Source organism: Periplaneta americana, chromosome 3 (genome assembly GCF_040183065.1).
Source record: "Periplaneta americana isolate PAMFEO1 chromosome 3, P.americana_PAMFEO1_priV1, whole genome shotgun sequence".
Classification (NCBI taxonomy): domain Eukaryota; kingdom Metazoa; phylum Arthropoda; class Insecta; order Blattodea; family Blattidae; genus Periplaneta; species Periplaneta americana.
In genome coordinates this window covers 27740735-27755137 of record NC_091119.1, presented here as the reverse complement: position 1 = coordinate 27755137, position 14403 = coordinate 27740735, and the positions used below count along the sequence as shown (strand labels likewise).

Sequence of the window (14403 nt, the reverse complement as noted above, 5' to 3'; positions counted from 1 at the left end):
TATACATGTTTTATTGATATTTATTTTTGTGTAGGCAGATGTAATCCTTAAAAGTCCTCAATAGTCTGCAAGTTATATGTCAATAAATTCTATCATAAAATGAAAACTAAGGAAAGTAACATGAAAACATTAATAACAAAGCTTTTCTCTTTACCAGTCCTGCTCTTTAAAAGGATGTCTCGTCATTGCAAAATCTTAGTGACGACAGCTTTCGCAGATATACTAGTAGAGTCAGAAAATACCGGAACTTCGGTTGGCAACGCCATGCTCTATAGGCAACACTCTGCCCTTTCAGTGTGGTATGTGACCTACTTTCCAGGCGTATAGACTCAGTGCAGCTGTGCATGAGAATGCGGAAACGAATCAAAATACAGTGCAGCTCTCAGCTTCGTTTTATTTACGTCAATATCTATTTTATTACAAAATATTTACAGTACAGATTTAGGTTTATGTCATACTTAAAAGTATATTAATATCTATTTTATTACAAAATAATTGTAATGAAACTTAATAATGATTTTACAGTTAGCTACATATGAAAATCAAATGAACTTTAATTAGGGTAAATTAGGGTCTGTTGGACAGTCGGGCATGTTGGACACTTTGAACTTTAACGTGTTACCTCGCCACTTGTGGGCACCACATTCTGCTAGAAGTCAATGACGGAAGTAGCCCCACTCGTGGCTACTTCCGTCATTGACTTCTGGCAGAATGTGGTGCCCACAAGTGGCGAGGTAACACGTTAAAGTTCAAAGTGTCCAACATGCCCGACTGTCCAACAGACCCTAATTTACCCTATATATTGAAGAGGACAGAAAATATCTATTTAGATTTTCATTCACATCTCGATCTCTCGATTTAATAGCTACCTGTGAGCAACAACCATAACAAGAAGGATTTTTTTTTTAAATGAGCAGTGGGTGATTAAGTACCAGATCCTTTACTTAGGACCCTTGCCTTATAAAGAATCTGAAGGGTGGCATATGGTTAGTTGGATAATGATTATTGTTGCTTAACTAATCTCTACTAGCAGCAGATTAGTCAGATGGACAGTGTTGGTTTGATATTAAGGTGTAAGGAATGTATTTGAGAAAATCAGAACAAGGAGGAGCAAAATAGTTATTATCGTTGACAAAGAGTATATTCCGTCGATGCTGCTGCCACCTACAGGCACATTAGTTGAAAAAAGGCTTTAAATCAGATAATTTAAAAATATCAGGCATAGAAACAGGTTACAAAAAGGACATTTCTTGATTTTTAAAAAATCCGCACGAACCCCGGACAAAGGCCCAAAAAAGGAGGACATGTCCGGATAAAAGAGGACTTTGGGCCCTATTTCACGAGAGTACAGATTACAAATTGCAGGCACACAACTGTACAAGCTGTTAAAAAGGAACATATTTTCTGTTTCACTAAAGTACAGGTAAACGCTTGTAAGTGGAAGTGAATTTGTACAAAGTTACAGACGTTATTTATACAACTGCACAGGCATTTCTTGAAAAGAGTACAAATTAGTATATTACACTAGTTGGGTGCCATTACAATTCTACCTACCTTCGCAGGTAGGCTAATTTATGTACAAGTGATTGTAAAGTGAATATTTTATACGGTGTAACATGCTTGATAGTTGTTCCGAGGAAGAAGAAGATCATAATGTGTTCGTCGGCGTAGAACATTTAAAGCGCGAACAAATGTGTATTTTGATAATGTCTTCGAGTTGGATGAGAGATTTAGAATGACTTCAGTTAAACTGGCACTGGCTTGAAAGATGACGTCACTTGTGCACCATCTAGTGCAATTGTATTTTTCCTTATACAAATGTACTAATATTTCGTGAAATGCATGTTGCACAAGTCTTGTCAAAATTGAATATTGTACTTGTACAATTGTAACTTTTAACTTATTATTTCGTGAAATAGGGTCCTGGTCACCCTAACCATATGGTTCCATTATTCATATACCACTATTCCGTAACACTTATATTCCGTGGTACTACCTGTACGTTTGGCATACGGCAAGAGCCCGCCTGTAGTACCCAGACAACCCACATCTCACGCGCATGTTCAAATTTTCGATCTTTTTATCGAGAAAACCAAATAAAATATCAACGTGAATTATTAATCATTCAACACTCCATTGCATCTAATATTAATAATAATAATAGTCTTATTTTCCCTGGCAGAGTTAAGGCCATCAGGCCTTCTCCTCCACTCAACCAGGATCAAATCACATACAGAAAAAATACATACCGGTATACAAATACGAACTTAAAAATAATAATAAACATAATTGAGTAAAAAAGAGAGATTGAATACATATACACAATCAGCATTAACTTTGAAATAACACAATAAAAAAAATATATATGTAATAAAAAAGAGACTGAATACATAATCACAAACAGAAAAATACATTCTAGTATACAAGTATTAACTTAAAAGAAAAAAAAAAGAATTAATACATATGAATATAATCTCACAACTAAAGGAATAGTACAATTAGTATGATCAGCACAGCACGTGTTACATTGAGACAATGACAATTACCTAGATATAAGTGTTAATGGAAAGATAAAGTAATGACTGTGTAAAATAATAATAATAATAATAATAATAATAATAATAATAATAATAAATAAAAATTATACCTAAAAACTAGTTCTGTGCATTTAAAATATTTCTAAACAATCTAATTTTAAACAACTGACGACTAAGACTACCCCTTGATGGTAAAATACAGATATCTCTATTTCAGATGCTTCCTCCTCACATAAATTTTACGTAATGGAAACATTTAAAAGTACCGGCATATGGGTACGCTTCATACTCGAATTTAAATACCTCCGGACTTAAAAGCGTTAACAGATGCATTCAATAGCTACCTCTGGAAGAGAAGCACACCTGCAAGTTAAGTCCGTCCCACAATGTAATGATGACGTAATCTTATGGTAAGTATATTTTAAATTAATAATTATTTACGATATGAGAATCGTAACGTTTCATATTGCAATACGAGTTTGGAAAGTTGTCAAACGAAGCCGCAGGCAGAGTTTTTCACATTTGTTCAAAAGTCTTTAACATAATTCGTAGAAATTCCTTTAGTTTATTTTGAAATCAGTATCCTTGTTGTAGCGCACCTCACATCAAATAATAATTTTATCACCAGTCCGTTAATGTAGGCCTATATGACATTTAGTTTAGGTATTACCTACAGCGATATATTCTCATGAAATGTATCGGTACAGAAGCATCATTCTAGCTCCTGCAACGCGAAGAAAATTACATCATGACCTTGAGTTTTGTTCTAGTTAATATTACACTTCACCAATCCCTTTTTCTTTTCTTTATTTTAAATTGACATAATGACCCGTTTTCCTTACAGACATTCTCTCTCTCTTTCTCTCTCTTAATATCTGTCTCTCTCTCTCTCTCTGAACAGTAAATATGCTTTGTGCGGTTAATATCACGAAGTCGAAGCAATTTGTAAGTTGGACAAAAGTATTTTAAGAATATGAAAAGACGTGTAATGATAGCCTATAGCTATAGGTAAGAAAAGAAAAAGAAGCTAGGGAAAGGAAGAAAAATAAATATGATGAATAAAGAGAAATAAAATTGTGTAAAGAAAACATATAGGCTACCGGTAGGGAAATAAAGCAAATATGAGAGACAGACATAGAAAAAGAAAAAAAAAAAGAAAAAGGATCAAACAAACTAAAAAAGGATGGAGACATAAAATAAGTAAGAATGGAAATGTAATGATGAGAAGAAAGAAACAAATAAATGTAGATGGGAGGCAGAACGAGAGAAATAAAGAGGAAATATAGGAAATACGGGCCTATAAAGCTACGAGAATGGTAAAAACAGAAAACTAAAGAGAATTCAGTTAATGAAGAAAGAATTTAAGGAGGAAAGGGGAAGGAGAAAGTAAGGAAGAAAAATAAAATTAAGTACTAGATGAATGTAAATAGAGGACTTGTTGTAGCGGTTTGAGATACCGACCTGACTGAATCTGATGTAATGGTATCTGCTTATAATATTTGCACAAATAAGGAATTGAGAATCCCCTGTGCTGAACTTTCACGTGTCTCTACCACCTCTACTCTACTCAGGTTCTCTCGGTGCTGTTGAAACAATCTGCCGAACTTACGTTTGAATGTGAAATTGGTGAAGGACAAGCCTAGTGACGTCAGCTCAGTTCTTGTTCAATAAAGAGAGATAGCTAGTACAGAGGTGGGGAGACGGAGATAGATCGCAGAAGGGAGAACATCGGCGGACGTGATAGGTGAGTCAGTTCCTGTTGTTTATACTCATTAGGCTGTGTGATTACCATAATATTATTATTCTGTAGCACATTGATAACAGCCGAAGAACGCTCCCTTACCATAGAGACGAAGTACGCTGGGTAGTAGAGACGAAGAAACGTAAATATACTCAAAATTATATCAGGAAAATAGTGTTGGTCTTGCAGGGATACGCGTTGCCATAGCTAGAATATACAGTAGTTCCCTACTCTGAAGACGGGTAAAATATTAAGTGTAGCTGTAGAGAAACAGCAAAGCGGCAAACCTGGGTTATCGACCGAGTGTGCGTTTACTCCAGAGTTGTCACCACTTACACAGATCCCGAAGTTGGTTTTTTTTTTATGTTTAATATTGGTCGACCAGAAAACTTGCTATACAGACCACTGTTAAATTATGGAATATCACATTCAGAATATCATGCTGAGGTTGGCTCTAAAGGCTCCTCTAATTAATTTAAAATAATTAATTAAACATTTATGTGAATAAAAATATGATGATTTTCTGTGTTAAATTTATGAAGAGTCGTCAGTATCACTAAGAAGGATGTCTTGAGGGAGTTTCCTTTTAAGTCGAGATGGCTGACAAGATCTTGCTCCAATGTTATATGTCACAGCTCCAGGAACACCAGGAAGTTTGTTGAAGAAAGATTTTGACATTGGATGGATGTACTGTTCTAGTGGAAGAATTCCCAATTCTTGATGCAGTTGTTGGAAGTTGGGTTTGAGTTGTGTCGTATATTTTGTGGCAACACAGTTGTACTCTAGTTATCGTTATTAAATTTTAGCATAAAACTGTACACAGATATAGGCCTATACTTTTGCATAGCGAGCGTTTGTGTTAAATTCGATCAGTGTATTTACGCGACGATATCAGGAAAGAGGTGAAATTTTAATTGGAGTAAGGACACGAGAAATGTTATGGAATCACTACTGCCAACTGTCACAGACCTCGGCGTAGGCTACTTCTGTCACAGATAGTTGTGCTTACCCTATTCAAGTGTGGGTCAGAAAAGATCCCAGGTGACTCGTGATAACGTTTCAAGTCGTGAAACGTGAATAAATAATTGTAAAAAAATAATCCCCATACACTGGAAGAAGAGAAAAATAGCACCCGGGTAAACATCGTTTCTAATTCTCAACGTGAACTGCAGCGAGTGATACTCTACAGTTTAAATACCTGTAGGTGCGACAAGTAAATCTTTCGAAGTTGGACAATTTCAGCGTCTCTTTTAATTTAAGTGAGTAAATGATGTTTCAACTACTTATATGTATTTTACAATTTATTTTAAGCTTTATTTCCGATAAGTAGTAATGTGTAATCTTTATTTTGCATGATGTGCCTAGTGATACAACCAATTTCCGCCAAATAACTTATTCTAGCCCTATGTTATATCAATTCAATTTACAAACGTTTTCGCCATACTACAGTCAACTTCAAGTAATAATGAGCACTGTTTTATAATTAAAAATATTTAAAATGTTATAATTAGGACTATCTAAAAATATTAAATTACATTGTCAAACATTTTATAATTAACGTTCTTTATGGCATTTATGATTATTCGTGTCTTACTTTCCATTAGCGAGTACCAATATGTAGGGGAAATTTGCCTAATTCCGTGATATTCCTAATTCCGTGATACGTTTTTCCACTGAATGTCACGGGGTTGGGTATCTTGCTAGGAAGTTCACCGATGTCTGAAAAGTAGGAGAAAGATGCACTTTGACTGACATTCAATTTTTAAAAAGTATCACGGGATTAGGGGTATCACGGAAATTGGCAACTTTACCCTACTGTATTAACCCAGTACCAGCATATCGTAAACATCACAACTAGTCAAATATTTTACCTATGGCACATCATAAGCTTAAGCCTATTTATTTTCTTTATTAATTTGTCTCTTAATTTGTTTTTTATTCGTCTATATACTTATTTGTTTATTAATTTTATTTACGTATTTTGGTTTATTAATTCTTTTATTCACCCACTCACTCATTTATTTGTTGACTAGATAAATAGGTGAGTGGGTGACTGATTTAATGAGGATAAAAAAGTTCATGAATGAAAACAGTGGCGCCAACTTATATGGGCCCGTGGGGCCTGAGCCCACCCAATAATTCGTGTTATTATAATAATTATTATTTATAAGATTTATTTAGGCAAACTTATAATTCAAGTATTTCAGCCCACCCAATATTTTCCAAAAGTTGGCGTCACTGAATGAAAGGTTCAAATATGGATAAGTGTGGGGTCATGGCGGGCATGTTAACGATACTGCCAACGGCAATAAACTAAAAGTACAATTGGGTATAGGTAATTTACACGCTATGAAGGCGCATCAGGTCTAAGGTTCGCATGGAGGTAGAGCTTCGTGTATTCATGACCTCAAACAAAATTCATAACTCATATTGTTTAAATATTTATTAACAATTTGCGACAAAGTCATACTGCGTTGGCTCCAACTCCGTTTGCAAATCAGACTAGCCTATGTTGTTCCCTCAGGCGCTTGTCGGCATGTTTCGAGAGACTTTGTGAGGATGCTTGCATAATTTTCACAGGAAGCTTGGTTGCCGGCCGGTAAGGCATGTCGTTTCCTACGCTTCGTTAAGTATTGCATCACCCCCACTATTGTAACTATGTTTCAAAATGCCTTTTAATAATTCGATAGTGTTCGGATAATGGAGGTGAAGAAATGTTTTGTGCAAATGGAGTTTTGTTCCCCAAGGGAATACACAAGTTAAATTCAACAAGTGAATGTCCAAAAAACAAAAAATAGCATTTCATGTGTCTTATTTGTGTGGAAAATTATTTGCAATAAGGATCCCATGTTTAATTTCCATTTAACTCATTTATATGACTAATCTCTCTTTACCTAAACACCATCGACTTATTAAAATATGATTTTACTGGTCGAGGACGAGTTTGCGCCTAAGCTATAGCGAGGACTGCAATTAATTTATAAATCTTCTCACTATTCGTGAGCAGCCACAAGGGCAAAGAGTACTTAACCATATAAATGTTTACAAGTTCAGTGAACCATTACTAGTCGAGACTAGTAAGGTAGGTGTCCCTGATATGGACATGCTAAGGTTTGAGAATTTTCAAGCCGCCATTTTGTAAAAAAAGGTAAACCACTTTTTTCTTACTCGTTCTCAATCTAATGGACTTTCTTAAAACAATTTCCTTTCCCCATAAAAATAGCTTTAATTGTCCAAAAAGTTCCAAATTCCAAAAGTCTACCTAGTGGCCATATCAGGAACATGTGCACATGATATGGCCATCCTTGTTCCATGTTCTACAAATCGTGATTGTTTTCAGTTTGATAGCGCAGTTGTGTTAAAATTAAATAATTTTTGTGTAAAATGAATAAAAATGACTCATAATAATCTTTTTTATAATTCAAAAGTGTAGTCAAAACAGGTTTTTCCATAAAAAAAATTAAATTGTTTTTCTTAAAATACAAAATTTTTGCGTAAACCCAGCTATAAGGCATGTAAATTTGTCAGGTGAAAAAATAAAAGTGAAATGAACTTGATATGGCCCTGGTGCATTTGATATGGCCATATCAGGAGCAGGTGAGCTTTCACGAAAATCGTTTGATTATGAACAACTCGTAAAAGATACGCCATCAACTACAACACCAATCAACAGAACATTAAAAACTGAATGGAGTATGATGGTTTTCATGAAACAAGTCTTTGAAAAACATGCATAAAACAAAGGAGACTTACTAGAGAAAAATAAGAAGAGGTCACATGAAAACCGCAAAACAGGCAACTGACGCCATATTACTCAACCTGACTGGATGGAAAACGATCAAGTGACATACCAGGATGCCCTTTCACTGGATGCTGCTGCAATTTAGTGGATTTTTTTGGTTAACTAACTCACAATAGGGGGGTGACCATATTAGGAACATGGCCATAACAGAAGCACCCACCTTACATTATAATATTTAAGGAGAGTCTGTACACCGAATTTTGACAAGAAAAAATGAAATTTTGGTTTTCATCGTTTTTCGGTAGTTTAATATGGGTAAAATGATAATATGATTTTACTTATTCTAATTGTCAGCTTTTAGCCCTATCTTCAGCAAAAATATTGTAGTAATTTGTAATGCAGAAATGTTATGAATGAACATTTTTTTCTTGCCAACCGCTCAGTGGAATTTTAAATTTATTTAGCAGGCGCGTTCTCAGATTGCGGATAGAGGAGATGACCTCCAGATGTGGAGGGTAGCTGCGAATATATTGAATAACCAGTCGTGGACAGCCGATAAGGGGTGGTCCTCCAGCTTGGGGGTTGGGCGAAGGTCTGACAACCCATCACCGTAAAAAACAGCTTGTTACGAAACCATAAAATAAGCCTCGGAATGGAACTGATTCTCTGGCACGACCACATCAAAGTCCAGACGTTTGAGATAGGCAGGGCATGTAGCGCATATGGGCGAATCCAGAAATGCATAGGCTATAGGGTATTAGTTGGGAGGCTGGAGGGAAAAAGATCTTTGGGGAGACCGAGACGTAGAAGGGAGGATAATATTAAAATGGATTTGAGGGAGGTGGGATATGATGATAGAGACTGGATTAATCTTGCTCAGGATAGGGACCGATGGCGGGCTTATGTGAGGGCGGCATTTTTTCTACATTTGTATCTTTTATCACTTCTAAAAAAAATTGCACCCAATTTTGAGAAAATTAACATTGCAAGATATGAAAACTTTGACACCATTTTTCCACACATTCTTATTTTTTGGTGTTATTGGTACACTTTTCTCAGAAAATATTGTACCTAGAAGACTGAAATTAATGTACAATATCAATGTGATGGCATTTTACGCAGTACGTTAAAACAATTAAGTTTATTTCTATCTTCAGCAAAAATAATAATAATTTGCAATCATTCTTAATGCAAAAAATGATACCAATAAATCTTTTTTTTTTCCAACAGCTCAATTGAATTTTAAATTTATTGAAATTTAAACGGTTGTATACATAAAAGTATGTTACATATGCCCTATTTTTGTCTACATATATATATATATATATATATATATATATATATATATATATATATATATATATATATAATAATAATAATTTCTGAGAAAAATGTACCCAAAATTGAGGAATTTAACTTTGTAAGATATAGAAGTACAGACTCCCCTTAAGCCACGAATTGCATCATGTTTTTTCCACTCCCATATTTGACGTAATAAAAATATATTTATCGATGAATGGAATAATAGGTGAATAAGTGGCCAGCGGAAAGGAAGGAAACTAGTTTATTCTAGTGCTGTTGATCGATCAAAATGTTTAATCGATTAACTATTTGAATTTAACCGATTATTCGATAGACTTTTCACAAACCACAGAAAACTGATTTTTTTTCCTTCGTCAAACTAAACACACAACCTTCATGTACAATCTCAGTACAGAAACTGCAAAAGTACGGTGGTCGAAACAGAAGATTGGCCCCTATTGTAATGGAATTAACAGATTTTAGAAAGAGAAGAAGGTAGTTACGCTCTCACACAGTGTAGACATGGCTATTTTATAAGGGATGAGAGGGACGAATCCCAGAAAAGTATGTATTTCATATGCTAGGAAGATGAGCTGACAAGGTTGAAGTTTTCTTGGAAAACCATAAAAATAAGGGTTTCGTGTTGTGTTTCAACTTTCAACAGAGGTAGACTAGATCACTGTCCTCATATCTCCATCTCTTTCTGAAGTGTTTGTGCAAAGATCTTCCCTACGCTACCTGATTTACAGTTAGAAAATAACAGTACTATTGTGCTTTTAAGTAAGAAATTTCGGGGAGAGAAATACTGTCGGAATTTTTAGTATGAGTTTGTAATAACAAAATAGTAATTAATATCAACTACAACCGATTAATTTTAATCGACTCGATTATTCGGTTAAATATTTTTTATCTATTAATCTTACAACAATCCCACAACATTATTTTATTCCTAAACATTACTAACTATATTCGTTTTTTTAATATTTTCAGGTAAACTGACAAGACATTATTACGCAAGCAAAATGGCGTTACTGGAATGGACGTGGTCCTTCACGGACTGGGCCCTTCTTCTACTCAGCCTGGGAGTGCTTTTGTACTTTTTGGGTATGAGCACCTATTGGCGCTTCGTTAAGCCGGGAATTCCTCACATTAAACCTCTACCATTCATTGGAAATATGTGGTCCGCAATGCGAAATTCGCAGTCTTTTGCGGAAACAACGTTACAGTTCTACAACGAGATCAAGAACCATCCCTATGCCGCCGTTTTCATATTTCGGTCGCCCATGATAATGATAACCGATCCTGAGCTCATCAAAACGGTCACTGTGAAGGACTTCGAGCATTTCACGGACCACCGCCCTGTTGTCTTTGAGGTCGGAGATCCAGTCTGGAAGAAAGGTCTCTTCAGTCTCAACGGTGAGTCACCTGTTTGTTTTTCTCTGTTTATCTCTGTCTATGTGAACTTATTTTCCAGGAACTATAATTTATGAACAAAAGCCATCAAATTTACACAAAATGTAAAACAAAATAATTTGTAATTGAGATCGTCATCAAGCTCACAATCTGTCTTCAAACTACTACAAATTTCATTCTAAAGAACTCGTTGAATTATCTGCTCGATTTATTCGTTATGTTTGACTAGCACAAAAAAAAATCATCTCAGTCACTATCAGTGTTGTCAGATGTAGGGAAATTTTCCAAAAAAAAAAAGGGAAATTCATATCTCTAATGGGAAAAGGGAACTTTTTCTTAAAGACGAGAAATATTAATTGAAATAATAAGCGCATGCTGATACTGTATTTCGTGATTTATTAAAAAATACGCTATTAATAAGAAATATGAAAACACAATTTTCAAGTATTTCTCATTATTAACGGTATAGATGTGGATGTTGAAGACCTGAAGCACGCAGCAATTAAAATATAATGTACTTTTATTTAATTTACTAATTTCAGGCAATAGTTTGTTGAATGAAAACGATTAACTTGGCGCATTTTCTTATACGCTATTTTAAGAATGAGTCATTAGATTGGTGGTACGAATTTTTCAATACAATTTAGAAATATTGTAAGATTAATTACCAGATTGTTACTACATGAATAACTGAATCATAGCATTACCTAGCAGAATATAATAACATAAGTGACTAGAGAAAATCGGTATATGTTTATATCTTCAAAGTCCTTTACTTTAGAATTATTCTGTGTTCAATTTTTTTTTTCTTAATTGAAAAGGAGTGAAAAACTTTCGTAGATAGGCCTATAGGGTAAGGTTGCCTAATTCCGTAACATATTTAATAAAGTCTATATTTATGCCAAAATTGTATTAAACATTTTCAAATAACATCTAAATGACGTTATTTGGACCTTTAGCTACAGGTTTTACAACATTCAGTGTCAACAGTTTCACAAGTTTGATATATAATATGCCTATATTATTCTTCATTGTTATACAGTGCAGGGGCGATTTCTCTGGGCATGTTATGCTTGCTGCGCAAGCCCAATATTTTCGTAGAATGTGTATTTCTCAAAATGGGATTACGTACATTAAAATTTCTTTTGATTTTTGTAATAATGTCTAGGCATAATACCATCCGCAGGTTGCGCACCGCAAGATCGCAACGCTTGCTCGTTTCTCGGAGCTACAGGAAAGACGTAGAAACAGCGAGAATATGATGCGCGCGCAAGTGCCTTCTTCCTAATCCGTCCCAGTCGCACATGCTTCTGTTATATGCTGTATGAAGCTCTGGTCCGAGAGCTACACCAGAGACTATAATTAACGTTACACAGATAGCAGCAGTGTTGCCGCCAATTCAGCGGTCTTCCCGCTAGATCTAGCGTTTTTCGGCGTTAGTTTAGCGGGTAAAATTTATGAAACTTGTATTGCTGATCTAGGGATTTAGCGGGTATTTTTAGCACTCACAGCGGCAAAATAATATAATTTTACATTGACAATATAGCAATTTAGCGGTTTCTGCAAAACTTCACAGCGGATGTTTAAGAATCGAGTTGGCAACACTGATTAGCAGCAGTTTTTACCAGCGAATGTGCTGTGATTTGCGAGTGTAATGTAATTTTATGAGCGGAATGCATATGTTAGTTGCTGCATGTATTATTAATTCTTAAACGTTAATATGAAGTGTTGCAATGAGTTCGGAAATGTGTGTTATTGAAACTTTATTATCAAATCCATTTTCCCGGAGGACTATTCAAGAGAAGACCGACATTATAAAGAACGGCAGACCATGTTCAGGGATCCCAGGTTTAAAAAGAAAGCATAAGAAGAAAAATAGAGAATATGTGCGCTCGTTCAGTGCATCTCAATACAACAATACGCATTGGTTGGCAGGATCGAAAAAACTGAATAAACTGTTTTGTTGGCCGTGTTTGTTATTTTCTACAGATAACGGTGTATGGTGTAAAAGTGGCTTTGACAGTTTAAATACTTTAACATTGTCTATTACAAGACACGAAAAGTCTGCAAGCCAGATGAATTATATCCTCCCATCTTCCCCCATCAATAAAAGAGCAAGCCTAACTTTCGTGACCAGCATTCGCCCCTGATACAGTGGCTGCTAAATCCGTGACAGGGATCCAAATTCCGTGATAGTGTTTTCCTAATTCCTGAGTGATACTAAAATAATCCTCACTAACTGGTCAGAAAACAAACGTGTATTTGGAAAAACACTTTAAAGTCATGGTATATTATTTTAATATGAATTAAGGAAGAAATTACAACACGGAAAAGGGCCTAAGTGACAAATTTCATAGAAAATACTTGTGTAACTACAGGAATACATATTGCATACTAATATATTATAAACAAAAGAAACTGAAATTTAAATTCAATACAAAATTAAATTTGAATAAATTGAATTATAACACAATTATTTCTCATTATTTATATTCATAACAACAGCAGTAATTAAGTTAAATATATGCCTGATTATTTTATTATAATCATAATTGATGTTTTCTATAACTTATTTCCATTATTATTTCCATGAACTATGTTCTTTCATAGACATTAATTTTCCCAAATTTAGCGTTGGCATCACTGGTCGAGTGAGCCAGGAAGGAGAAATATGAAAATAAACCCGAAAATGGGAAAGCTCCTGTAGCATTGTTATTGTCTAACAATATTTAAATAATCATACACATTGATTCAGCTGACTTTAATCTACAGTAATATATCATTTGTATAATGGTATATTAATTCTTACCTCAAATATAAAATGTTTCTTCAGGAGCCGTAACAAGAGAAAGAAAAACTTCCTGGTCAACCACCTTTCACTGAACAAAAGCTTCTGCAGTCGACTGCTTCAATTCAAAAGGCGGGTAGTCAATAGAATTGAAAAGAAGACATCTCCTGGCATCTGTTAGGCATTTCAAAAACTTAAAAGTCAGAGATCACAACTCCATGGCAGTCAATTGAAATTTTATCACGGGATTAGGGGTATCACGGAATTAGGCATCTTTACCCTATACGGCGGGGAATTTTTAAGTGTATAACGGGAAAATTTCTTTACTAAATCTGACAACACTGAGTCACCATGAAAACTTTATATAAGCAAACATATATCCCATTACATTCAAATTCATGAAGAGGGACAATATTCATAATACGAACAACTCTGAGTAAAGAGAAATTTATGATTTCTTTAACACTTCTTCTGAGATGATCCTATACCGACATAGCCTACTTTGTTTTTTTACAGATAGACCCATAATATAACATCAAAGGATTTAACGCGAGTAGTATTTATCGGTGTAAATTATGTTTAAATCTCGAATCAGAATGTTATTGCAATTTGTTTTGTTGCAACAGGTCGTACCTGGAGAGAAATGCGGTCAACATTGACTCCTGCTTTCACATCCAGCAAGATGAAGACAATGTTCGTGCTGGTATCAGAGTGCAGCAAACAGTTGGTTGATTTCTTGGAACACTGCTATGAAAAACCTCCCGAAAATGGATCCTTTGTCCAAAAAGGTAACATAAATTTTATTATCTGTTGAAAATATTCAAGAAGACTAAATTAGTTTACTACTGCTTAGCAAAATCTAGGACTTAATGACTTAGCA

The 14403-nt window shown here is 34.8% G+C and overlaps 1 protein-coding gene across 1 annotated transcript in view; it reads left to right on the top strand.

The window, feature by feature from the left end:
* Window positions 1–4127: 4127 nt before the first annotated feature.
* The window catches only part of LOC138697008 (uncharacterized), a 68582-nt gene continuing 58306 nt past the window's right edge, over window positions 4128–14403 (top strand). The window contains exons 1-3 of the mRNA XM_069822599.1: window positions 4128–4281; window positions 10313–10738; window positions 14150–14311. Coding sequence (XP_069678700.1) covers window positions 10345–10738; window positions 14150–14311 — 556 coding nt within the window. The 5' untranslated portion in view covers window positions 4128–4281; window positions 10313–10344. The remainder of the gene's footprint in view (window positions 4282–10312; window positions 10739–14149; window positions 14312–14403) is intronic.